The 27374-nt window shown below is 43.4% G+C and overlaps 1 protein-coding gene across 4 annotated transcripts in view; it reads right to left on the bottom strand.

Annotated features, from left to right (window-relative positions):
• The window catches only part of RAD51B (RAD51 paralog B), a 915086-nt gene that overhangs the window by 175354 nt on the left and 712358 nt on the right, over positions 1-27374 (bottom strand). The window contains exon 11 of one of the 4 annotated variants that reach the window (XM_030812475.1): positions 14486-16664. The exons of the other annotated variants lie outside the window; for them this stretch is intronic. Coding sequence (XP_030668335.1) covers positions 16645-16664 — 20 coding nt within the window. The 3' untranslated portion in view covers positions 14486-16644. Of the gene's footprint in view, positions 1-14485; positions 16665-27374 lie in introns of those variants that run through there. 4 annotated transcript variants of the gene reach the window in all.

The following is a 27374-nucleotide window of genomic DNA, read 5'->3' as shown; positions in this document are numbered from 1 at the left end:
GTGGAGATTCACCTGTAGTTGGTGCAACAGCTAACCCATGTACATAAAATAATGACCCCATACAAGGGAGTTTATAAAAAGTGTTCTCCTCAAAGTTTAGAAAGGAGCAGAAGATGCTTCCAGGTGGCCAGCCAAAGCTTCTTAGAAGAGGTGAAGGCTCTGAGCTGAGGCTTGAAGTCTAGGTAGGGCTGGGGAACGCAGGAAGGAGAAATGGCAGTGCCCCAATGCCGGGGACTCCTGAGGACGCCATGGAATGGGGTGTGAGGAGGCTTATTCAGGGTGTGTGGAGAAGGTGGGGTGGGGTGGTAGGAAACAAGGCAGGAAGGGTATGCAGGCACCATCCTCTGGGATGCTTTGTGGATGACAGATTAAAATTGTGCTTGCAGTTGGCGTGACCAGCCCTCCCTGGAAGATGGCCTCCACTTGGTCTTGCATTCAAAGAAACATATGTAACTGCAAACACTTTCAGGCCTAATGTGATCTCCATGGTAGGGTTTCCTGAGAGGCCACGCAGGGTTGCCTGCAGTGCATTTCCCAGTGAACCTTTCCTCAAACCTTCTGGGACATTTGCTCCTCAGGTTTCACACTCTTAAAAGACTCCTCAGTCTTGTTCTTCCTCCCTTTCTCTTTCCAGCCACCTCCTCTTCTCAGGCCGCTCTCTCCCTATCCCCCAGGGGCCCCCTCATTCGTCTCCTGGGTAGCCTGGGCTGAACTTCACCTGATGGCTTTAGGAGCCATCTGGGAGCGATCTGCAGGGAGGACGGGCATGCCGAGGAGGCTTCAGACAAGGAGAGCAGCTGGAGGCTGTTGGTTCCAGGGAGGGGCCTGAGCAAGGCCCTAGGAAGGAAGAGAGTCTCAAAGTAGGATAGGAAAGTCCGACAGGCATCAGGGTGCCCAAGGATGGCTCTGGTCTGGGTGGGTTTTCACGTTTGAGGTCTGTCCCCCTTGCCTGACTGTGGGGCCATGTGTTGTTCCCTGCTGTTTCCCCATGCCTAGAAGATGTCCAGAATATAGTAGGTACTTAAAAAAGTAACCATTGAGTGAATAGCAGCTGAGGTATTGGAAGAAATAAAAAAGTATTCTTAAGAACACTAGTACAGTGACTTGGCTCATAATAGGAACTCACTGTGCCGATTCCCTTCCTCTCTTCCCTTCTTCTATGTCAAATGTTTTGTGCTCAGCACATCCACCTTTAGAATTCTTTTCAGAAAAGATAGCACACATTGAGCCTTAACATCCAGTCCATGAAGCAGATATCACAGGGGAAAACACCCGTACTGGCTCTCAAGGAAGTGAGTGAGTTGTACACAGAATAAGCCAGGGTCTCCCTGTGCGTCTAATGGTGTGGGGGTGGGATGCATGGTCTCGGAGGGTATTTCCAGTGCTGTCTATGATTTCACCCAGCTGTCAATCAGGGTCGTGTCTGTTTTATTCAGCTCAGCACTGAGCACACTGGGGACATCTAATACGTTTCTACTGAAGAAATGAATGTTGGGATGGGTGAGTAAGTAACTCAGCAGTGCCCCGGTTGAAGAGAAGGGATCCTTTGCAACCCCATGGCTGTTAGTGAGCAAAGAGCCCAGGATTCACCTGCCCTGCTGTCCCCAGAGGCAGGAACGCCAGCAGGTGGAAGAGGGGAGACTGTGATCCACCTGGGTCCGTCATGCCTGTTTCCAGTTTCTGCCCACCCTGATTCACAGCCGGGTGGAATCATAGACAGCACTGGAAATACCCCCCAAGATCCCACCCCATTAGACAGACAGGGACACCCTGGCTCGTCTCATGTACAACTCACCCACTTCCTTAAGAGCCAGTGTGGGTTTTTTTCCCCCTGTGATATCAGCTTCATGGACTGGATGTTAAGGCTTAACGTGTTATCTTTCCCAGAAATACTTTAATTCCAAAGATGGATGTGCTGAGCACATAACATTTAACACAGAACAAGGGGTAAGAGAGAAGGAACCAGCACATACGGATGTCCTGTTATGAGTGAGTCACTGTGCTAGTGTTCTTCTTAAGAATACTTTTTGGCCGGGCACGGTAGCTCATGCCTGTAATCCCAGCACTTTGGGAGGCTGAGGCGGGCGGATCACGAGGTCAGGAGTTGGAGACTAGCCTGGCCAACATAGTGAAACTTTGTCTCTACTAAAAATATAAAAATAGTCGGGTGTGGTGGCAGGTGCCTATAGTTCTAGCTACTCAGGGAGCTGAGGCAGGAGACTCACTTGAACCCTGGAGGTGGAGGTTGCAGCGAGCCGAGATTATGCCACTGCACTCCAGCCTGGGCAACGGAGTGAGACTCAGTCTCAAAAAAAAAAAAAAACTTTATAATTTTTCCTAATACCTCGGCTGCTATTCATTCAACAATTACTTTTTAAGTACCTACTATATTCTGGACATCTTCTAGGCATGGGGAAACAGTAGGGAACAAAACAGACAAAAATTCTGCACTATCACACTGACATTATGGTGGAGAAAACAAAAAGAAACAAGAAAATGAATGAAATACTAATATATTAGAAGGTGATAAATGCTATGGAAGAAAATACAGAGCAGGAAAGGAAGACAAGAAGTGCTGGTGCAGGGAGTTGGCAGTGGGGCGGGGGGTGCCATTAAGGTAGAGGAGTCAGGGAAGGCACCACTGGGAAGGTGACATTGAAGCAAAGACTTGGAGAGGTTAGAGAATCAGCTGTGTCGGCACGTGGGGGAGAGGAGTCCAGGTGTAGAAACCACTCACCAAGGGAAACCTCTGGCAGGAGGACTGTGTGAGGTCTGTTCAGAGAACAGCAAGGAGACCAGCCTGGTAGGTAGGACACTGAGACCACTCTACACTTAGGAAGAACTGGCTTTTCCTGTTAGCTTGCTTGGTTAATTGTCTTGCTTAGGAGGTCAAGGTCATAGGTGTGACTTTTGTTTTGAGACTTTTGTTTTCTAACAAAAGTCATCTTGCAAGGACAGAAGAGACGGTCACATTAATAGATTATCACAAATCTGTCCTTAGAGCTGGTCTGAAGCCTGACTCTACAGTCAACTACCTATTTACACTTACACATATCATCACCCTTTCTAAGCCTCAGTTTTCTCCTTTGAAAATGGGGGACCCACTTAGTAATACCCTATGAGATTGGACTCATGTATTGTATAAAGCACTCTGTAACTGTGATCTGCTGTAGAAAGTGTTCATTGTTGTTATTATTATACCATAAAAGTAACTCAGGGTCTATGTCCAACTCATGTTGGGTCTGTAAAGCCATTTTAGTAGACAAAGCTCATTTCTTAGCTCTGTTTGCTAGGTTGCAGAGACGATTTTTATTTATGTGTTATAGTAATCTTATTATTTTGGGTGGGAAAAGATTTCATGAGGCTCTCACCAGCCCTTCTGACCTTTGGCTGGATCTGTCAGGCCATTTCCCAAACCTGAGATGATCCTACTATCCTCACCCTCCCCGTCCCCCGCCGCCCACCCCACCTCTGCTTTTGTCTCTCTGCCTCACTGGAGAGAGCTGCATGTCTGTGCTAATGGCCTCTATTCCTAAATCATACAGTGTGACCTAGGCGCTCAATGCTGCCAAACAATTTTCATCCTTTGGTTAAGCCCTTGTTTGCTTCCTGCGCTGGAAGCTCCAAACCGACTCCACCCTCCCCAAGTCCCCAGCCCTGCCTCGCCTCCCTTTGCTCACAGCAGATGGCTTGTCTTCAGCTGCACTAGAGGAGCCAGCTCAACAACATGAACTTCTTCCTGCCTGGAAATTCCTTAACCAGACCTCAGTCTACCCTTGGCTCTGCCCATTTCTTCTAGGGCCAGAGCCAATAATATCTCTCTTGTGGAGAGGATGGTTTCTTTTTACACTGCTTACCATGTTCCTCTTTCTATAGAAATAGTCCAAGTGATCTCAAAAGATTTATGAATAAAGAAGGTGATTGCTGTCCTGTTGATTACAGCATAAACTGGGAAGCTACCATATGTTCAATGAAAGGGGACTGGCTAAACTGATCATGGTATAGGCATGCAGTGGCAAGGAGGGCTTTATCAATAGTATAATCCCAATTTTCTTAGAAGCAAAATGAAATCAGTGACGACAAACACAAATATGTGCGATAGGGGAAAAAAGGCTGGAAGGAAATATACAAAAATAGAAACAGTGATTATCTTCTGATGATGAGAGTATAAGGGATTTTTACTTAGTACTTTACTCTGAAATTTCTACTATAAGCACATAGTATTTTTATAATTAGAACAACAAGCAAAAATATTAACAATACCATTTCTCCTTAGAAAAGCTGCACGTGATTCAGTTCCTCTTACTTATCCCTTTAAATGCAGCGTTTCCTGGGGTGGTGCCTGGTTGACAGCTGCACATGTAAGGACTAGAAGCAAAGAAAACCATAACCAATTAACATTACAGTGGGAACTGAGGCGTAGAGAATGGAAATGCCTCCATAGAAATGTGTTATTACTAACTTTTTTTTTTCCATCATGGGACAGGTGTTTAAGGGAATGCACTAAATTTGCTCCAGATAATTTATTTTTTAAAAAGTACTATGATTATTGCATTTTTCTGCTTCTCCTTTCATGGGAATTTTTAACATGGGAACTATTTGGTAATGGATGTTGCATTTTAGGTCTTTTAAATCTATTTAATGGAGGCCCTACTGTGTGCCAGCACTGGTGAGACAAGGGGTTATGTGCCATTGTGTCTCAAAAGGGAATAGGGCAGCATCCCTCACTAGGGGCTTTACAAATGTTTGGGGGAGTTTTTGATTGTCGACATGACTGAAGGAAAGGTGCTGTTGATTTAGCGGGTGAGGGCCAGGGTTGCTACACAGCCTGCAATATATGGGGCAGTCCTATATAACCAAGAATGGACCCACCCCAATCCCAATGCCTGGGAGGTGAAACACGGAACCAGACAGTACAGTGCGGAAGATGCAAACTCTAATGCTCCCCTACCCCGAGTCCAGGCAAGCAGAGGCTGTGGTGAAGTCGGGACAGCTGTTTCGACCACTGGACAGCATCACTACGCTTAAATCCAGGGTTACTGTATCTCCCGGGCTTTCCAGCAAAGCCAGAAATCTAGATGTGGATGTAAAATTTCCTGATTAAAGAAACAAACACACACAGAATGGGCCAAACAAAACATATCTATGGGCCAGATTTGGCCTTCAGTCTCCACTTGCAACCCTGCCTTAGGTAAAGACATGGTCCCTGTCTTCATGAGAGTAATAGAACAGCACCCTTATGAGTTCAAATGCAAGTCCTAGAGGGGACAAATAAGGGTTCAAATCGCAGCTGTGTCATTTATTACCTACGCTCTTGGCAAGTTCCATAAAATGGAACTGACGGTAACACTCTTTGGTTTGTGCTGAAGATGCATCTGGGGAGAGACCCCCAGTGCCTGCACATGGAAAATGATTACTAAAGCAGAGCTATTATTATTATTAAGGATATCACAGTCTAAAATAAGCATCTACTGTGTACAGCACTCTGTGCTAGGTGCTGAGGTGTTGTAAATAAGTGTGAGAGAAAGCCCTTGACCTGGAGGTGTTTTCATTCTAGAAAAAGAGAGAAATCCTGGATGTAAATACTGTGAGCTGGTCAGATTTAAGAATATGACTGACGTCAGACACTTACTGGAGACCAGAGGCAGGCACTTCTTGGGAAGGGGGGAATCCTGCCAGGCAGAGAGGAAGGCAGGGGAACAGCCTAAGCAAAAGCAAGGAGACAGATGACAAAATCACAGTAACACGTGCTTATCACAGCCAGGCACTCTCTGAGGCCTCTGTCGGGAAGAAATCTGCTGCTTGGGCATCAAACCTGCGAGGGACGCGACTTGGGGCTGAAGGGGCCCTGGAGCCAGGTCATGGGGCTGCTGACTGCCAGGCCAGAGCATGGATATTGAATGTGTGGACAGGGAGTGGAAACAAGGAAGTGAGCTGTAGGGACAGTGATCTAGGATCCAAGGATGATGTGGAAGTGGAGATGGGGACAGTAGCCGTGTGGGGAGAGCACGCCTGAGGCCTGGGACTGGGTAGGGAGTGCTGAGGAGGTGCTTTGCCAGGTCTCCGGAAGAATGGAATTTGGGAGTGCTGGAGTATGCAGTTAAAACTGACTGCCTGGGGGATCATGGGAATTTTATATAGGAAGATAATTTGAAACTTGTGTACCCCCTCCACACTATTCTGGCTTGCTTTCTCCACCCTCTGCTAGGATGTTCATTCACCGGCCTGTTTGTTTTCTCTGTCGATTACTCCTCATGGTTATAAATGACTCTCTTTAACTATTTTTTAAATTTTTGGAAGCAACTCCTTCTCTGGCAAATTTGCTGTTATTTCCCAATGTCTTTAGAAAACCTGGACTCATCCCCTACCCCTGCCTTTCTAGAACACAGATCACTGCTAGGGTTATTGATGGACTGGGTACAGCAGAACTTCCAGAGTTTTCTCCCATCTAGGCTGGCTGATATGGAATTCCATATTGCATATGAAGGAAGGATGTGCTTAGCAAATACCATGAAACAACATTTGCAGGGGAAATTGCTAATCCACTAAAAGAACAAACTGTCTCTGAGCACTCCAACAACATTCATTTACATTCCAACAGGCAAAATGCTGTTTACACTAGAGGAGCATCTATTTTTAAAAGTACACCATGCACACCTCTCCTAGGGAAGATTCTGTAAGCTGTGACTCTGCAGGATAAAGAGTAATAAGACTGCTTTGCTGGGGATGTCCCATACCTGAGGTTCTTCAGACCATAACCGGATTTGGTCCAAACCAATGACGTTTCGCTGCAATGCATCTTTAGCATGAAAGATTCCATGAATAATCACTTAAGGTCCCCCAACAGACAACTGCTATACAACCACTGGAGGCGTACTTACACCTGAGGACTATTAACTCCTCCAGGAAAGAATCCTTTGCTTTGAAAAGTGAGTATAATGCCCCGATGTCCACATTTCCAGGAGGAAAAGTAAACAAATCCAAGTGTGTGGTGACTGGCACCTCATGGGCCAGGAGGGAGCACGGCGCAGCGTGTGCACAGGAAGTGAGCACTCCAGTGAGTGAAAGGGGGCAGAGCCTGCCTGCAGAGGGGTGAGAAAGTGTCTCCATGTTGCTCCCTCAGAGGAGTCCTGCTAGTTCTTTTTCTGTAGCAGGACAATCTACGCCCTCCTTCTGAGTCCCCCAATCCTCCACCACCACTAAAACAGATGTGGGGGAACAGCTGGAAAACTTGCAGCAATGAAGAATTATTAGACAACGGTCAGCGCTGACCGAAGTTTTAAGAGGCTGCCTTGTAGATGGCAAGTTTCCTGTCACCAAACATAAGCTCACCATCAGTCAGCAGAGAGAGTGGCAGGATTCCGCTGTAGCTTTCCGCAGGACTTAGAAAGAAATACCTATCAGACTTCTTTTTCCCTTCGTCTGGATCTTTCTATAAAGATGTGTCCAGGGCATGGATGAAGCACCAGATAAGAGCTAACACTCTTGTGGTGAGGTGCACCGATGATTTGGTGCAAGCCATCCTCATTGGTCAAATGAAGTTTGGGGCTCAAAGAAACGTGAGTTGTGCCCTTCTTTTCTCCCCCCATCCCTCCCCCTGGAACATTCTGTGACTACACTGTGGCTCAAAAATGGGGATGTTCCAAGTCTGACTCAGTCACCAGCCTTGGAGTTAGGGTTGCCCTGAAGAGATAAGACAGACAGCTGGGAGACTATCTGGTGGCTTTTGAAGAACCTGACCTACTCCTGGGGCTCAAAACCCTCAGCTCCCACTCTGACTCCCAGGGCCTGAAATGCCAGCCTCACAGTCACTCCCTGGGGATCTGAATACACCCCTACCCACTCAGGGGTCCTGTAATCAAATGCAAATTAGGTCTTTATGCAACAAAGGGGTGGGAGGAGGGATTTGCTGACAACCCCGTGAGTGCCTGGCAGAAGGCCCTGGGGACTGATGGCCCCCCATGGAGAGAGGTCAGGAAAGAAAGGAGAACAGAAAAGGGAGAGAGCTCAGAAGGGGTCAGAGGCCTCAGGCAGCCCCCGCTTCATCCCCAGTGTGCCCTGGGTGGGGGGATAATCCTGGGTCATCAGCCTTGGGCATTGTCTTAGCAGTGTCAGGACCCCCACCCTGCACATCACTGACTACACTTCCGGCCTCCTTGCATGTGCTGCTCTGTGCTAACCAGCAATTCTTCAGGCCCAGAACTCAGAGACATCCACTCTGTCCCTCTCATTTCTCCCAAGACCCCAAGAAGTCAGGACTCAACACTAACAGTGGGGCCCGATGGGGCACAGCTTGGAGAAGAGGCGTGCACAGAGGGTGGAGAGCCATCTCGGAACCAGCTCCTGCGGAGTAAATCAAACTGCCCTCCTCCCCCACAACTCGCTCTGCAATCCTTTCCAATCAGGGAGTCTAAAATTACCATATTTACAGCATCTGCAGCCAAGCCAAGCACTAAACAAGATGAATAGCGGTGACGCACGAGCCTGAGTAGGAGCCTGGGTAGAAGCATGCAGCCGGCTGGGCTGGGCAGGGCTGGGCTGGGCTGGGCTGGGCTGGGCTGGGCCCTGGGGGCGAGTGAGCCACAGCGGGAGAGTGAGGACAGTCCCAGGCAGGCGTCCTGATGGATGAACTCACCCAGCACTAAGGGGAAGTAGAGGAAGGGGTGGCGGGTGAGGAAGCCTTGGTATCTCAGCCTTCTTAGAAAAAGAGAGAGAGGAGGCAACAGAGAGAGAACATGAGAATATGCTGCTGACTTTAGGTTTCTCTCCTTCCTCCTCTGCCTCCCTCCCCTTAAACTCTCCAGGAGGAACCCACTGAGGCCTCCAAGACAGGATGCCTTCCATGGAGTTTCCTTGTGTGTATGTGGGGTGGGGGATTTCCAGCAGGGTTTTGCTCTGGATTCTTCCAGTGGGGACACCCATGCCTTGTGAGTTTCCTTCCCAAGCAGCCTTTTCCAAGGACGCTCTGTCAGCCTACACAGACCAGTGACTTCATTCCTAAAAAAAGGCCTGCAGGTCTGGGTGCTTTCGTTCTGGAGGAGACTGAGGCCAGGAATGACAGGGAGTGTGTTCTGCTTCAGGGTGTCCCAACACTTTTTGTCCAAGCCTGGCTGTTCTCTCCCCAGAAGGAAAAACGCCCAGGAAAAGAGGCTTGGTGACTCACGACCTCCTCACTTGTACTCAGAGTTTCAGAGCCAGGAGGGAGCTATAGACAACAGAGAGAGGGAAAGAGACAGGGCCAAGGAACACGGGCTTGTGGACTCTAAGGCCAGTGCTGTGTCTCCTGCCCCGGAGGTTCACCATAGATTCCGTGATGCTCCCGGGTGCTGAGGAGTGAGCGGGGCTCCTGGACCCCAACACTCCTTCCTTCAGCCAGAGCATCTCCATTTTGAGCTCTGGAGTTTTGTGGACTGGGCTTCTCTTTATGTTTTCATTTCATTTCCCCAAAATGTTCAGTGACTTGAGTAAAGTCACTGGCCTGTACGAGCCGACAGGAAGTGAAAGGTAACAGTGGGTGGCCGGAAGGAAGGCAGAATGAGGTGTCTTTAGAAACAGATGGAATGTAGCAGGAGATGCTGAGAAAGGAGGTTAATCCCAACACAAGGTCATGATCAGCACTCATGTGTGAACCAGCCCCCAGAAGAAGACGTCTCCTCTGAGAGATTTAGAGCCAGAAGCCACCTGCACTAATCCTGCCGGAACCTGAACCCAGATCCCAAAGTGTGGGCTGTTTGTTAGGCACCGATCTAGTCCATGACAGCCATTTGTAATAGGAGGTGAGGAGAGGCTGGATTTGCTGGTGCTTGAGTTGGAGTTGCACAAAAAAAATGTTTCCAAGCTGAGGACATCATGAAATAGGCAGACCATTCAGCACATGACTAATTCTGGCCTCACCCTCAGGGTGTGCTAGAAGGAGAAAGTCCTGATAAACTGCACAGAGGTGTTTCTGCTCTTCTCACTTGCCCAGAATTGCCAAGAGTTTGCCATTAACATTAACATGGTAAGAACTGAGTGGAGCTGGTCGCCCGAGATAACAGCTCCCATTCCCACTGACCTCTGTCCTGTCCTAGGTAGGGCCCATGCTATCCCATAGTAGCCAGAAGTCCTCTTCTCTTCTCCTCTCACCTCTCAGAGCACACCTCTGTCTCCTCCCCCCCGGCTCCCCTTTCCCACCCTCCAGTGGTATTCCTCCAGTTTTGGGGCTTCTATTTTTTCTTCCAGCTCTGTCTGCTCTCCTTGAGTGACTTTACTCTTCGTTGGCTTCGTTTATCACCAAAAGCCTGTGACCTCAGCTCAGCCATCTTCCAGAATTGCCCACATATATTTCCAACTGTCTACTGGACATCTCTAGTTGAACATTCTATGGTTGTCTCAAATCACACATGTCCAAGACTGATCTCACTATCTATGCTCCCTCGCTTCCCATGACAAGCTCCTCTTTACCTGAAGGTTCCTACTCTGTCTCCTCTCTCTCAGTCAACGATATCACCAGCTACTCAGACATCCACATGGAAACCTCTGGACCCTCCCTCTCCCTCACCAAGGCCTGACAATGTTAATTCTGATGAGTCCTCTAAATCTCTCCCCTTCCCGTCTGTGCCATCATAGCCCCGGATTAGGCTCTCAGCACCTCTCTGCTGCTACCAGTCCTTCCTCCAGGATCTCCCAATCTTGGATCTCCCTCCACGGTATCAACTGGAGACAACTGTCTAAACACAGATCTGATTACTAAGTAAGTAAAATATTTGCTGGTGACCCACTGTGTGCCAGACTTTGTGCCCAGAACTGGGAATACAGTGGTGGATACAGTAGGGTCCCTGTCCTCGTGGAACTCACATCCCAGTTAGGGAATCAAACAAGAAACAAGCTAAAAAACAGATACATTAATAAAATACTTCTAAGTTGCAGGGTAGGAAACAATGGGGTGGGGCGGGTATCTGTGCCACCCCTTGTAGAAAGGCCTTCAGAGGCTCCTCATTACCTACAGAACAAAGTTCAGACTCAACTTGGCAAGCAAAAGTCTTACTAATGCGGCCCAATCTATTTTTCAACTCCCTCTCCCACCACTACCTTCTTCTGCCCAACCCCCTACTCTGTGTTCCATGCCCTATTCATCTGTGAATCCCAAGCCCTTCACTCTTGGCAAATAACAAGCAGATAATGAATATTTAGGGAAATCAATGTGTGGACAAGAGAATGATGGGTATGTGTCTATAGGCCTGCCCTCTCCCCTTTCTTACCTCTACTCTGGTGAAACTTCTTTACAATGGCCCCTTCCTTTGGGTCTCCAAAATGTTTCTCACACTGTTTCTGCCCCAGGTACTCATAATAATGTCTTTCCTGCTAGACAGTTAAGGCATTAAGGACAAGGGCAATATTGTTCCATTCTGAAAAAAAATGCCTGGCACACAGCAGGTGCCTGAAACATGCCAGTGGAGTTGACTGTGAAGAGCCTGAAGCAAGGGGAAGTGAGTGTTGTCTTTTTTTAGACTGTTTCCTACAAATACTCCAGTGGCCATAATATTTGGGTGGAAAAAAGAAGCATGAAGATAACCACTGCCAAGTGGGCAGCCAGAGGCATACACCTCTTTGCTCAAGGAACAGCCTCAAAGAGCCCAAATTTGTCCCTGTGTCTTTGCCTTTGAAAATAATTTTGCACAAGCAAAGCAAAGAATAATGAACCAGATATGTGCCCATGGAATCTGGTGCTCAAAGATATGCCCTTATCCATCTGAACAGAAACTCATCTGGATCATGAGTTGGTTCTAGGGCTAAGCTTGTCCCTTTACGTGATCTGTGAAGAACCAACCCCATTCATCCTAGTGACAGAATATTTATTTATTCCCAAGGACCTTAAGTGAAACCTAACTCCTTTGCTGCTCCCACATCCCGTCCCTGGAACTTCTTAATCACTATTCCCTAAGCCCACAATAATTGAACACAGGGGTCTGTTGGTTTTTGGCAAATGCATTCGGAGTCCCTGCCTTCTTTGGCAGGATGGGGGGAAGGTGGATAGGTAACCAATCATGAAAAAACTTCAATAAAAAATCTGATTAAAGGTAAGAATAAAAATAAGAGGTAGATTTTGTGCATTTTTTTAGGCTTGATGCCTGCTCTCAGAAAAGTACTGGGCATGTGCCAATCTGCCTGGCTTACCTAGATCATTGTTGACTCTTGAATTTCACACATGGTCACCTAGTCCTCCTTTCTTTTTTCAGTCTGCCCAGAAAGCACCCCACCCCTGACCTGAGCATTTCATTAGTCCTATCTCTTTAGGGGCCATTTCAGATTTTTCTTGACAGTCTTATTTTATTTACTCTGGTTCAGTGTCGCCAACCCAACAATTCTCAGCCAAGCCTCCAAAGGAAATACAATCTGCTTGCTGCGTCAGATCACTTGGAAACAGATACAATTGGCTTGGAGTCACTCCATGCGGGGCTGTAAAATTGTTCTCTCCTTCTAAGTGGGTTTGGTTAAGCCCAAGCTGAGGCAAGAGATTTCCAAGGAATACACAGCAGAGGACTGTAGCAAGTGGTGGTGATTCAGTCAGTGGTCCTCTTGCTTCTGAGTCAGTATTAACCTTCCTCCAGCAGCAAGTATGCGTAGGCGGCCTTCACAGTCAAACAAAACAGTGAGGTCTTCAACACTGGGGTTCATGAAACAGTTTGCAAGAGTAGTGGGGATGCAGGCTTGGTGTAAATCTCTTTATTCCTGCCAAGTTCTAGTCTAAATTTTTGTGTTTCCAAGATAAATGAAAGTTAGTTAAATTGATTTTGAGATTTATGTACCTTATGCAAAGTTGGCAGGGTGTCCACACTTCCATTAGGCCAATTCCACCAAATACCATTGAAATTCTGATACACATTTGTCTGAGGGTCTCCTTGGACTTTCAAATGGGGTTAATTTATTCTTTGACTTAATTTTGCAATATGTCATTTTTTTGTTCTAATTACCTGAGAGGCTGTCTGGTGTACCAAAAAGAGTCCTAGATTAGGAATCAGAAGTCCCACTTATATCGTTCATAGGGCAAGTCATTTAATATGCCTCAATTGCCTTATCTACAAAATAGGAATTGTGCTACTTGCTTTGAAAACCATAGAGCATTATACAAATGTAGGGAGCGGTTGGCCCCAGCGGTGGCTGTGTGGTTGAGAAGGAAGTGATTCTCTAGGTCTCATAGAAGCTGTGGGCCAAAACAACGTGGCAGGAATATGAACATGGGTGATCAGATGAGCAGGACACTGACTGCCCTTTTAGAAGACCTAGTTCCAACTCAAGACAAATCCTTCCATCTCATTAACTTGTATCTTTATATAATCTTTTATTTTAGATAAATCTTAGAAGTAAGCCATTCAATCTTGTACCTAACCGAAGAATTTTTCTCCATTTTTTTCCACCAGGAACACAATGATAATTCTTGATATTCAATAATATGTCTTTATTGAATCATTTCTAGTCCCAGATTTCTAGCTTTTAGGGAATAGGAATAAAAGTGTTTGACTTCAAAGAATTTAGTATTTTGGCAAAATGTGCCTGTAAACATAATCATGGAGAAAAAGCTAGGATGGCAGTAGTAGAAGAGTGACAGTTTCTCTAAGGCAGGGGTTGGCAAACTACAGCCCAAGGGCCAAATCCAGCCCACTGCCTATTTTTGTAAAGAAATTTTTTTAGAACACAACCATGCTTATTTGTTTACATATTGCCTATGGCTGTTTTTGCACTACAATGATAAAATTGAGTAGTTGGCAGAGATAATATGGCTTGCAAAGCTTCAAATATTTACCACTGGCCTTTTACAGAAAGGTTGCTGACCTCTGCTCTAAGGGAATCAGAAATCTTACGAAGATTTAACTTGGGTTAGAGAATGGGAGAAAGGCATTCCAGTTGGCTGGAAGAGTAAGCACAAAATGGAGTTATTAAAGAATATTTCATGTTTAAAAAGCAATGGGATGTCTTCTTGGTATAAGACAGGGAACAACGGGAGATGAGGCTGGAAAGATGGGCTGAGTTTGGACAGAGAAGGACCCTGTAAGTCAAGGCTAATGGGTTTGAAATCCATCCTGTAGACCTTTGGTCTCCAAATAGGATGCATGCCCCAGAGATACACAAGATGATCCATTAGAATTTAGTAGTCAGAAAGTACTAGAATTTGAACTTATTTTTTTCTAGGAAATAAAAAACATGGCCTTATAATATTTGATATAAATATTGACAGTGGGCTCCTCACATCCATTGTTATGTGTCATGAATTGTTCATGAGATATCCTGTGGCAAGATTAGGACCTGCACATTGCAGAGGGGGCAAATGGTGTCCTCAGTCCTCACTCCCCTGGGGCTTTCAATGACATATGAATCACTACAGCTTGCACATTCCTGACTCATTGGATTATGGATATTATCAAATTTAACCTAACACACACAAAATGGACAAGTAGATTAAAATATTCCCACATGGAAACAATGGATCAAAGATAATATTAGTAGTATAAGCACAAGCAAATAATAAGAATAATAGCATTGACACTGCCCTTAGAACAAGTTTTCTTCAGCCATATTACAAAGTGAAGACAATGACCAAATATTTGCATGTAACAAGAAGTCAAGCCAAAACAATTAGAAATTTCCATGAAAACTATTAGATAAAAGGCTTTATATCATTCAAATGATATAAATGAACTATCATTTGTGATGGAACTGCCCTGACATATTTATTGTGCTTTGAGATATTAGCTAATGACAGTATGAAGCCATCATAATTGACAAGACATTTTAAGCTATTGCTTACTTCATCTTTATCTCAGCCTTTAAAAAAGTTAATTTTGTGTATGTTTTATAATGTACATAATAGGAAAGTAATACATGTGTATAATATGAAAAGAAATATATGTATATTGGGAGTACCTATTCAAAATTGTTTACTGATAGGGTGTTAAATCAAAAAAGTTTGGGAACCACTTCTATACAAAATAGAGGACCAATGGGGATCTCAATAAAAGAGGAGATGAGATGAGGCTTGTTTTGAGAAAGATCTCACAGGCTGCCATGTAAAAGATAGACTCTTGCAGAGTGGCCACTTAAAGCCATTTTTAAGTGCCTGAAGATCTTGAAACAAAAGTTGTAAATACTAACAGCTGTTACTACAAATTCCACTTTGCCAGCTCTTTCTTCTTTAAGAAATGAATGACTCCTTCAGGCCCAAACAAGGCCCCAAAGGATTGCACTGACAATACAGCTTTGCTACAAGCAGTTAGTTGGGTGACATGGGCAAATTTCAGGGATGAGAAAACATACTCAAGGAATACCGCATGCCATCTAGACTCAACTTTCCCCTCTGACCTGCACGAGTTTCCAAGGCAAAGGGGTCTTCAATCACGAGGGCTCCTTCCACTGTTTCAGCAAGATAGGCCATTGCCCCTCCTGACAGGCATGATTAATTGATTCTGACGCACAGACACACTCTGTGAGGACTGTGCATATAAGATGTGGCTTCTGGGAAGGACTACGGCATTTCTCCTGCTGGAAAGGGGCCAGGTAGGCCATTAGCCTGTTACAGCCAGTTCTCCTTAGCCACCTATTCTTTGCCACAAAGAACTCAGTTGTCAGATTTGAAGAACTAAACCAGTATCTGTCAAATCTTCAAGAAAAGAGGAGCCTGAACGGAGCTGAGCAGAGAAAGGATCTGCAGCCTCTCCCTGGGGATTGGCTTGGGCAGTCCCAGGAAGGCACCAGCACTGGTCTAGAGCCTGAACCTACACATCTGGAAACATCACAGAGGGCTTCCTTCTCTGTGCTCCATGAATGAGGGCATACCCTCTTCTTTTCTGCCTATCTTTTTCAAGAACTTGAAGGGGCAAAGTGAAAATAAAAACAAATGATAGCAATAACAACCACTTTTTATGGCCAAAGATGTATTATAGTTGTGGGTGAAGAAAGCATGCCCTGCCTGTCTTTCCAAACTTCACATCTTCTGGCCCTACTCTTAACTCAACCTTCTTCCCTACATGGAACCTTTATTCCAATAAAGTCTGTTTCCTTCTCTTGAACACACCATCCAATTACATTTTTTGCTCTTTGTTGAAATTCTACTCAACCTTGGAGTCCTCACAAGCTGTCATTTCTTCACAAAGTGTCCCTCACTACCCCTAAACCCACCCTCTCTTTCTTCTGGTTGGCTAGAGAGATTCACATTCAATTAGGGTCCCCTTGTGTATTTCTCTAATTGTTTCAGGTCTCCCCAGCTGACTTTCTTTGGGTTGCGGGGTGTCATATATCTGCATAGCACCTAGAACCATGCTAAGCCCAGTTTTGCAAATACTTACTGCTTGATGATCCCACTAGTAGTACATGTTACATAGAGAAATGAGGGAACAAGCTGAGCAATAAATAAGTCTCTCATTTCCACATGAAGAGTAAGATCTTCGGAAGGTGGCAAGTGAATCAAATTGAATAAGGGAGGGCTGAATAAGTCATATGTAATGACTTTCAGGGTTCATGTAAGTGGAGTTTATCTCAATTGTCAAGGATTTCTAGAAGAGGTCTGATGATCCAACAGTGTTGTGGTGTGGTCTGCAGTAGAGTCCTAGGCTCTTGAACCTTGAACAGGGTGCAAGGAACTCAGACGATCCTATGTTTGCCTCGAGCAGATCATTTGAATTCTCTAGATCCTGTATTTAGAAAAAAAAAAAAAAAAAAAAAAAGGAGCAGGGTAGGATTCCCTCATGTCCTGGAGGCATTTGGAAGAGGCTGAGCATGGGCAGCTCTGTCCAGTGGCTTCTCTCTGTCCCTCTATTGCTTTGGTACAGCTGCTCACAGTGGATGCCAGCACAGAAATCCTCTTCTGAGGACACGTCCTGCCAGGTTTATAGGCCCTAAAGGAGACACTGACACAGATGACCATCCTAACACTCTCTTACAGCACCGATAAAGAACAGCAAACACAGGAGCCAACAGCAGCCTGGAGGATACGGGCCTGTTAGAGGCCACAGTTTAGCATTCTTTCACCCAGATGAGGAAGAAAAGTCCCTCCTTTCTCACCCCTTCCTCAAAATTAAAACAATGAAAATCAGTTCTCATTATCCCGATAATTAAGTCCCATTCAGCCAGCTGACAGCGGCCAAAGAATGATTTTTCTGTGCTGCACTGTGTGGCTGCCCTCCATGGCCCCATTCATGGGCCACTGTGTGCATTCAATCACCCTTAGCTGGGCCGAGCTAATGAAATGCTGGGGCCTTGCCCTGCCCTGACCCTGCTGCTATTTCTATCTGAGCTCAGCACGTCCTTTGCTTGACAGTTGCAACCGAACAAGCAGATTTTTCTCTCCCATCTATGGAGTGTAAAGAGCCTATTTTGGCAGCCTGTGGGGCTGGGGACCCCTCTGGAAACCCAGCGAATGCCCCTGGAGGTTAACGTGCAAAGCTGTTTTCCAGACTGAGAGGCGGGCGGAGGAGGGGGTGGAGTGCTGGCGACTTGGAGGCAAGGAGGCTCTGGCTGGGGGCTTTTCTGGGGCAGAAGGGGAAGATGAACCTGGAAGAAGCATGGGGCCATGAGGTGGGGCTGACTGATCCATCCTGTCACAAACCTGAACAAAAGCTCTTTGTCAGTTATCAAAAATCTCCCTCCCTCACTGGGGTCAAAGTGAGAAAATCCATTGCACTGGGTTTCCAGTTCGCATGGCAGGGAGAAAGGGGGGATCCCTGTGGAGACAGACTGCTCTCTTGAAGTTCCTAGCTGTTGTTCTAATGATTTCCCAAGATTCAGAAGTTAGGGAATAAGATGGCAAAATTATAGGCATTTATCCATACTAAAATGTAGGGATTTACACTTAGCTACTGGGGAAGAAAACTTTCTTTGAGGGAAGTTGTAGAAAAGAGGCAAAAACAATGTGTTAAATGTGATGGCATGGTGGCTTTATATAGAAAGGACATATCTAAAGAAGGATGTAAATCAAGGGTGACAAACTCAAATGCCCTCAGGGGCCAGAGAGATCAGAGGTCACCGAAATGAGAGAAGGGAAACAGGTGGGAACTGTGGCCAATTAGAAAACACTGGCCCAGCCCTACCCAGGGCAGGCTGATCCTCCTCAGCCCCAGCTCTTTTTTTGCCATACAAGTAGGCAGGCCCATGATTTTCTGTAATTTTAAAAAAGAGAAATCAGAAATCTCTATTCTTATACAAAATCTCCCAACTGTTAATGTTAGAAATGAATTCAAGATGTTAAAAAAGAAAAAAAAAAAAAAAGTGGTGTGCTAGCCAAACAATGTTGGCATTCTGCAAGCCCACCCCTAACATTTGCAGGGCCTGGAGCAAGAGTACAAATGGAGGCCCCCATATCATACGTCTAAATATTTAAAAGTATAAATCAAGCTTACTAACTGTTAAACAAAATATATTGTCTGCCTACAATGAAAAAATATGCCTTCCTAAAGACCTGGCAGCCAGGTGTGAGAATTCAGAGTCCTGGGACATCTTGGAGTTGCACACAGACACGGGGCAGCAGAGAAGAGCTGGCTCCTGGCCCCCGGCCCTCCCCTTCTCACCCCAGCTCCAGCCTGCACACCTGTGGGAGTCAAGCTCTGTCTACCCCGATTCCTCAAATAGCCTCCCCTTGGCTGTCCCTCTGGCTTAATGTTGCTCACATCAAAGGTGCAGACTGCCCTTAGGAGGACAGACTCAAATGGATTTGGTGACATTTGATAGGACTCTGGGAACCTGGGACCCAGAATGTGAGGTGTCTTGGCTCTTTGGCCCATGGGACTGGAAAGAGCCAGAGTTAGGCTCTTTGAAGTATGGGGTCCAAGTCAGGGTCCCCTCCTAGCAAGACCTAAGCGTGTTATTGGCCTCAGTTTGAGATCGCTGACTTAAATAAACACCCAGAAATGAAGACATCTTGATGCTCAGCCTGGTTTCTTGACCAATTAGCTACATGACCTTGGGTAAATCATCATCTTTTCATGAACCAGTTTCCACATAATTAAAATGGGGACAAAATACCTCTTCTAACCAATTCATTTGAAAACTAAAATGAGATTACACATGAAAATATTTTAAACTAATAAATAAAGAAATGAAAAGGCCGATTAAGAAAAAAAACTGCCACAGACACGAATTTTATCAAAGGGATCGTATATGTGAAGGTCTCACTCAAAATATCCCATTAATTGTCTTTTTAATCTCAAGATATGGGCTAAATCTAGAAGAACTAAAATGATAGTACTTTTCACTAAGGGTTTTTCCTCTTTTCCAACAATCCCTTAGGATGGGTCTCCTATCACACTGATCTTAAAAGGATATTGCTGAGGTAAATAGAACAAAAACAAAAGTAAAACCTGTTTCAGTGATTCATGGCTCCTTTTTTTTTTTTTTGTAGACAGAGTCTCTCTGTGTTGCCCAGGCTGGAGTGCAGTGGCGCAATCTCGGCTCACTGCAAGCTCCGCCTCCCGGGTTCACGCCATTCTCTTGCCTCAGCCTCCCGAGTAGCCGGGACTACAGGCGCCCGCCACCACGCCCGGCTAATTTTTTTGTATTTTTAGTACAGACGGGGTTTCACCGTGTTAGCCAGGATGGTCTCGATCTTCTGGCCTTGGGACCCGCCCGCCTCGGCCTCCCAAAGTGCTGGGATTATAGGCCTGAGGCACCGCGCCTGGCCATGGTTCCTTTTTAACCAACGTCAAGGTAGGATCTCTATTTAGGGACATGTGCTATTATTGTGACAGTCATTCTAAAAATTTTGGGTGCCTTTTTTTTTTTTTTGAGACAGGATCTCACTCCGTCACCCAGGCTGGAGTGCAGTGGTGCAGTCACGGCTCACTGCATGGCTCACTGCAGCTTCTACCTCCCGTGCTCAAGTGATCCTCCCACCTCAGCCTCCCGAGTAGCAGGGACTATAGATGCTCACCACCACACCCAGCTAATTTTTTTCATTTTTTTTTGTAGAGACAGCATCTCTGTTTCCAGGCTGGTCCTAAACTCCTGGGCTTAAGGGATCCTTCCACCTTGGCCTCCCAAAGTGCTGGGATTACAGTCATGAGCCACTGCGACTGGCTGGGTCTCAATTTTTAATGAAAGAAAACCAATAGGAAAAGCAGCAAAAGGGGGAAAAAGACTATTTAAAAGAGTAAGGAAATACTAAAAAATTTCCACAAGGATCTAAATCAATAACAAGACTGAACTCTTATTTTTAAAGACTTAAGGAAAATTAACTTCAAGCCGTAGAGGTAGACAGAATTTTACAAAGGATAACTTGAGCTACCAGGAAACATTTACGTGACAGTAAATTTAAGAGTTCCTTCCAAAGAAATAAGAGTTTGATAGAGATAATCATGCAAAAGCATAACTGGGCTGGTACTGAAAGATATCTTTCCATTTAGACCAATGTAGGGCTCTGAAAGTACAGCTGGAGAAGAAATACAGTTTTATATATTCTTTTCTAAAAAAATTCAATCAGCTTTCTCAAGTCGAAATGTTTTATATATTCTTAAACATACAGGGAGAGGTTGGGAATGGTGGCTGCCAGAGCGCCTAGCACTCATCTCCCTTTCCTAATAACAATCTAACTTCCTTTTGGAGGATTACCTTTTCCCAGTAGGATACAGTCTGTGGATATTGCTGGCAATCAGGAGGTTTTTGACCCAAGTTGGGCCAATCAGATGCTCCCTTCAATGGAAGGTGAATTTTGAACAGAGGGACAAAGAGAATGGAGATGTCAGGAGTTTCATCCCATCCAAGTGAAGTGTCCTGACCAGACCTGTGGGACTCTTGTGAGCCTTGTGTTTCCTGCTTCCTAGTTTCTGGAATTTGCCTGCTTCTTACCCATTTCTAAGACTGGTTCTTCAGCCTTCCCTCAATCCTGTGGGGCCCCTATATCCTTCTTTGAAACTCTGGCTTATGTTAGCCAGAAGTATTTCTGTTGCACGCACCCAAAGAACCTTAGCACATACAACAGTACCAGTGCACTGTGGGTCCTGATCTCTGGTCCAAATCACCAAGTGCTCCTAGAGACCTTTCGTGTGCCTGACCCTAGTGAGCATGTATCTCACTGAGGGATAGGAGAGGCTTCACACAGAAATAGTGGTACTATCCCAGGCTTCCTCCATCCAGTTACACCTATTCATTTTTCTCCTTGGTTTTCCTGAAATGTTGGAATGTTCCTTAACTTTTCCACTTCATAGTATGAGCTGTTCATAAAACAGCCAGCAGAATGCTAGCACTTCGGAGGGCGCTCCCAGATGATTTTTATAGTTGGAATCTGTATGACAGTGAGTCAGCCTGGTGATCCTAAGGCCTGCTGTAAGCTCGACGTGTCACTATCACATGCTTAGAAATTAGGTCCCAATGCACCTGACTGCCCTTAAGAGAAGTCAGTGGAAAAGAGTGGCAGGTTTGCCAGGTGTCGGAATGGGAATATGCAGAAACTAAAAATAACGAAGAAGGGCAATATGTGGGGGGTGAGGGGTGGGGGTGGGAAATAAAAAGATCTGGGAACTGATAGTTGAAGGTGCCTTGATCACAATCACAATAAGAGATGAACGAGAGTATAGGACATTAGAGGCAGCAAATGCCCTAGGCTAGCTTTTAGACTAACTTTTGAAATCAGTGTTCATATTTATTGTTTAACTTTTAACCTCAGTCACCACTAGAGGTCTAGCCTCCTTGGTCTTTTACCATTACCTGGGCTTCTACTTTGAGATTGTTGTGTACATCCACTTACCAGGAAGGTGAGGTAATTTGGAATTTAAGAATACAGAGGCTCCAGAACCAAACCAGAGCTAGGGCGTGTTTGAACTTTGGCTCTACACTTGCTAGTCCCATGAACTTAGGCAAGCTACTTAACCTTTCTGTGCCTCAATGTTCTCATCTATAAAATGGGGGGAGTAATAATAACAATAATAATACATATAAAGCACTTACTAGTACCCTTGGCACATTAGTGCTCAGTAAATATTAGCTACTATTAATCGATCAATCAACAAATATGTATTGAGCATCCACAATGTTCCAGGCACTGTTTTAGTCCTTGGGACAGATCAATGAACAAAATAGGCAAAGATCTCTACCCTTGTGGAATTTACAATCTAGTAGGGGTGGGAGCGGGAGGACAGATGATAAGGTATGTTGGTACTGTTATTAATATCTGACCCAATATCCACCCACTCCACTCAGCTTTCTGGAAATCCTCTAAATCTTTATCTTCTTCTTTGAACATTCTGTTCATCTTCGTGCCTTCACTGAAACCTGATTGGCCCTGAGGATGTGGTTTTTCCCCATAGCACCCAAAAGTGTGGTTGTTTTTTATCTCACTGTCCCATACCCCAGAACCTGTAGATAGGGAAATGGGCTTCCTTGCTTTCCACTGCTACTTCCAAACCCTTTCTCCTCCTTTATCCTTTAAAAACCACAGCTATTTGGATGCTCATTCCTTCATATTATATAACCCTTCTCCCACTGAATTGCTGTCATCAATAACCTATTATTCATTTATTAAACACTTGAGCATAAAACTCCTCCTTTCACCCCTATTTTTGTCATCGTTCTTGGTGACTTTAACATCCTTGGTCTCTGAGTTCCTGACCTTCTCACTTCCAATGATCTATTCTTCCACTTTCTTCAGCTACATTAAAATGGCCATAGCCTAGCCTTGTCATCACCACCTTTCAAGTCTAGATTTCAATTGTTATACGCTGACCACCGTTTTCATCCTTCCAGCTAACCTTCTGTAGTATTTCTACTCTAATAATTTTCTGACCTGAGTAAGACCTCCAATCAGTTAAGCTCACTTGCTTGTCTGATTTTATTGTTTGTTTTGTTTTGCTTTGTTTTGTTCTATTTATCACCTCCTCGCATGTCCTTGTTTTCTCTTTACCCATGATCAATTCCATGGTCCACTGTCATAAACACTGCCTTACATGCCTTTGCCCCTCTCTCCTCGTGCCAAACTCTCCTAGAAAAATCTTCAAATTTGGTTAAACCCAGCTATTGGCTTAGGCTGAAACAGTCCTGAGGCAATTTAAGATTAATGGAGAAAGTAATTCCATTGAGTTGACTGATTACACTTTAAATCTATGACTGCAGCCCTCAAATGAGTACTCAACATTGCTCAGAAAGGCTACATTTTTTTCCATAGTAAGTTTATTTTAACTTTTCTGAGGTCACTATCTCTTCTCCCCTCAGACCTCCAATGATCATCCCCTCTCAACTGATGATCTCAATTCATGTCTTACTGAGAAAACAGAAATAATCAGACAGAAACTCCCTCATCCCTCCACTGTGACATCTGTACAACTACTGGCATAGGAATTGTCTTCTTTCTCATTACAATGGAAGAAGTAGCTCTGTTCCTCTTAAAGGCAAACACCTCTACTTGTGCTTTGCATCCCATCCTCTCTTGATGTCTCCAGGACTTATTCCTAAGTCATCCACCTCTATTTTCTGCACAATCAACTTCTTTCACTCTACTGGATTATTCTCAGCAGCAAACAAAGTGCTCAGGAATCTCCCATCTTTAAAAATCCTACTTTGATACATTCCCCTCCAGCTACAATCTCAGTCTCTGTCTCCCTTCCAATTAGTTTTACCTAGTGCCTACAAAATGCTGTTGGCTTTTGTATATGGATGTTGTATTCAGCAAATTCAATGAAATCTCTTATTAATTATAATAATTTTCCTATACAATGGATTCAATGGATTTTCTGTGTAAATAATCATATTATCTTTAAAGAAAGATAGGTTTGTCTGTTTTCTTTTCAATTCTCATACCTCATTTCTTTTTCTCATTGCACTGGTAGGACTTCCAGAATGATACTGAATAATAAGGGTGATAGTAGGTATCATCTTTCTTCTGAAGTTTTACCATTGAGTGTGTTGTCTATAAAGGTATTGGTTATATGTTCTTTATCAAGTTAAGGAAGTTCCTGCCTATTCTTACTTTGCTAAGAGTTTATGTAATAAAGGAACTTTGAATTCTAGAAAATAATTTTTTTCTGCATCTATATTAAGACATGTCATCTTTGTTAATATTTTATTTAGAAAAATTTCATCTATGTTTATAATGGATTCTTAGGTTTGGTATCAAGTGCCTAATAAGATGAGTCACTTTCCCTTTTCTTCTACACTCTAAAACAGTTTGTATAACATAAGGGTTAGCTGTTCCTTGATAGGTTGGCCAAACATCCCAGAAATCCACCTAGGCCCAATGTCTTTTGGGTAGAACGCTCTGACATGTGGTAGAAATTCATTTCCTACATGGGTTATTGGTTGATTTGGATTTTCTAATTAATTATTCGTGATTCAACTTTCAAAATTTACTTTTCTAAAAAAATCATTAACTTCCTCTACTAGTATCAAGTTGTTCATAGATTTGCTCGTTCTATTTTTTATGATTTTTTCATTCCAATTGTATCTATCATTATAAATTATGTTCTCCTTTTAATTCTTAATATTATTTATTGCCTTTTCTTTTTTTCTGGAGCAGCCCTGCTAGGGTTTTATCTATTTTACTAGTAATTTTGAATAATCAACTTCTGGATTTGTTCATTCTTTTGTTGTTGTTTCTTTTCCATTAATTTCTGATAGTTTTATTTTGTTCTGCTTTTTTCAGGCTTAATATATTGTTTTCCTTGCTTCTAGATTTAAACACATCTTTTATTGAGTTTTAAAAATCAGATTCCACTGTGGTCAGAAAATATCTCTATAAGTTATCAATCCTTATAAATTTGTTGAGACCTTCCTTTGTGTGGCCTGTTACGTCAATTTATGTAAATGTTCAACATATTTTTGAAAAAGAACATATATTCTCTATTGTTGGACTTTGGTTTTTATTTGTTTTTGAGACAGGGTCTCACTCTGTCACCCAGGTTGGAGGGCAGTGGCATGTCACCTTGTCTTACTGTAGCTTCAACCTCCCAGGCTCAAGCAATTCTCCCTCCTCAGCCTCCAGATTAGCCACCACATCTGGCTAATTTCTAAATTATTTTTTGTAGCAACAGGGTCTTCCTATCTTGTCTAGGCTGGTCTCAAAACTCCTGAACTCAAGTGATTCTCCTGCCTTGGCCTCCCAAAGTGCTAGGATTATACGTATGAGCCACCATGCCTGGCCTATTGTTGGATTTTGAGTAAAGGATATATCAGTTTGTGGTTATATCTTTTATGTTTTTAATAAATTTCTGTAAAAATAAATTTAAATCTACCACAATTTTACATTTTTACATTTTCTTAGTTTTTGCTTTATATGTTTTGAGTCTCAAGGTTATGTTTTTAGGGGCATATAGGTTCATGAATATTATCTTTTCTTATATCATTATATATCTCTCTATCCCTATTAATATATATTTCCCTAGATTCCATTTGCCTTACTCTGACACCACCCACCTTTCTTTTGGTTAGCATTTTGTGGTATGTCTTTTGTCATCTCTTTGTTTGTGTGGTTTGGCCTAAGCGGGTCTTTTGAAAATAGCCTATAACTGAATACTTTAAAAGTTCTAATCTGATATTCTCCAATTTTTAATAGATACATTTAATCAGCTTACATTTATTGTAGTTACCATCATATTTGACTTACTTCTTCCATTTTATTTAGTTTTCTATTTATTTTCTTTCTTTCTTATCTTCTCTTAGGTTTTTTCTTCTTTCCTGTCTTCTTTCATTTTTTTTGTCTTTCTTGTCTTCTCTTAGGTTGGTGAGATTTTCTATATTCTGCTTTCTCCTTTGTTGGTTTAGAACCTATAGATTGACGTTCTTTTCTATTCATAATTACCTTAAAGTTTTACCATACACATTTAATTATATATGTTTCAAAATCTAAAATTTTCAATATCTGATCCTCCTCCCTGAACAAGGCAAGACTCTTAGCACACTTTACCCAGTAAATACTCTTTCTACTAATATATTATCTCAACATATTACTTTTTTATTTAACTTTTATTTTAAACTCTAGATTTAGTTATTTTATAGTCAGTTGAAGTAAGTCTATTTTAATTTATTTATTTCTGTGCCCACTATAGTTTCTTGATTTCTATGCCCTACCTTGAAACTGAGTTTTTCTTGATATAATACATCTTTTAATGGTTCTTTTAGTGAAGACTCAAGACTGATATAAACTTCATTAAAAAAAAAAATCCTAAAACTGCCTTTCTTTTAAATCGGCTCTTGAAAGCTAGTTTAGCTATGTATAAAACTCTAGATTTACAGGTGATTTTTTTCCCCCTTCAGATATTTGAAGCTACTACTCCACTGTCTGCTGGAATCTAATGTTGTTAGTAAGATGTCTATTATCAATGCAGCTATCATTCCTTTATAAATAACTCTCTTTTCTCCCTGGTAACTTTTTTTAATCTCCTTTTTTTCTTTGAGACAGGGTCTTTCTCTGTTGCCGAGGCTGGAGTGTAGTGGCACAATCATGGCTCACTGTAGCCTTGACCTTCTGGGCTCCAGCAATCCTCCCATATCAGCCCTCGAAGAAGCTGGGACTATAGGTGCATGCCATTACGACTGGCATTTTTTAAAAAATTTTTTGTCGAGTTGGGGTCTCGCCATGTTGCCCAGGCTAGTCTTGAATTCTTGGGCTCAAGAGATCCTCCTGCCTTTGCCTCCCAAAGTGCTGAGATTACAAGTGTGAGCCACTGTGCCCAGCCACAACTTTTAATACTATCATTTTTATCCTTGAGGTAGATAGTTTACTATCTCATATGTATGTATAAAAATTGGAGCTTCTCAGTATATCTTCATGCTCTTGACTCTGACTTGGGCTATGTTTTGATGGCTTCTTAAATACTATCTTCCTATTCACTAATTTTCTCTTCATCTATTTCATGTCTAGAATTTATTCTATCTGTATATTTTATCTTTTTAATTCGTTCTTTTTCATATTTGCCAATTCTTATTTCTGCCTGCTTTATTTCACAATATCCTTTTTAAAGTAGATGTTATTTCTCTTTGAGTATTTAGACAAATTTAGTTTAAAGTTTTAGTCAGATTGTTCCATTATTTTAATTTCTTTTGGACAAAATTAGATAACAAATGTTGATTTTGCTGACTGGTTTTCTTAGTGTTGAATATTTTTGCTTGGATACTAATTTTGAGAGTGAGGTCTTTCTTCTTTCTCCTCATTTTCTTCTATCCTAGAGGTTTTGTAGAGGTCTCTGGTTCAGAATCAAGTGATGATTTAAGATCTTTCCCAGCCATGGTGTTAGTGATCTCTCCCTTAGTAGTCAAAGCATCCTAGTTTCTGGTTGCTGGCCTGTGATTATTTCTCCTGCCTCCATAGACCTACAGTTTCCTATAAGAAATAGTCTCAGATACATCATCAGCAGCTGTTTTTCAACGTTCTTTCCTAGTAAGCTCCACCTTACAGATCACCTGAGGTCAAGAGTTCGAGACCAGCC

The sequence above is a fragment of the Nomascus leucogenys genome, chromosome 1a, assembly GCF_006542625.1.
Source record: "Nomascus leucogenys isolate Asia chromosome 1a, Asia_NLE_v1, whole genome shotgun sequence".
Lineage (NCBI taxonomy): Eukaryota > Metazoa > Chordata > Mammalia > Primates > Hylobatidae > Nomascus > Nomascus leucogenys.
The sequence above is the reverse complement of the archived record's forward strand: the minus strand, read 5'-3'. Positions and strand labels throughout refer to the sequence as shown.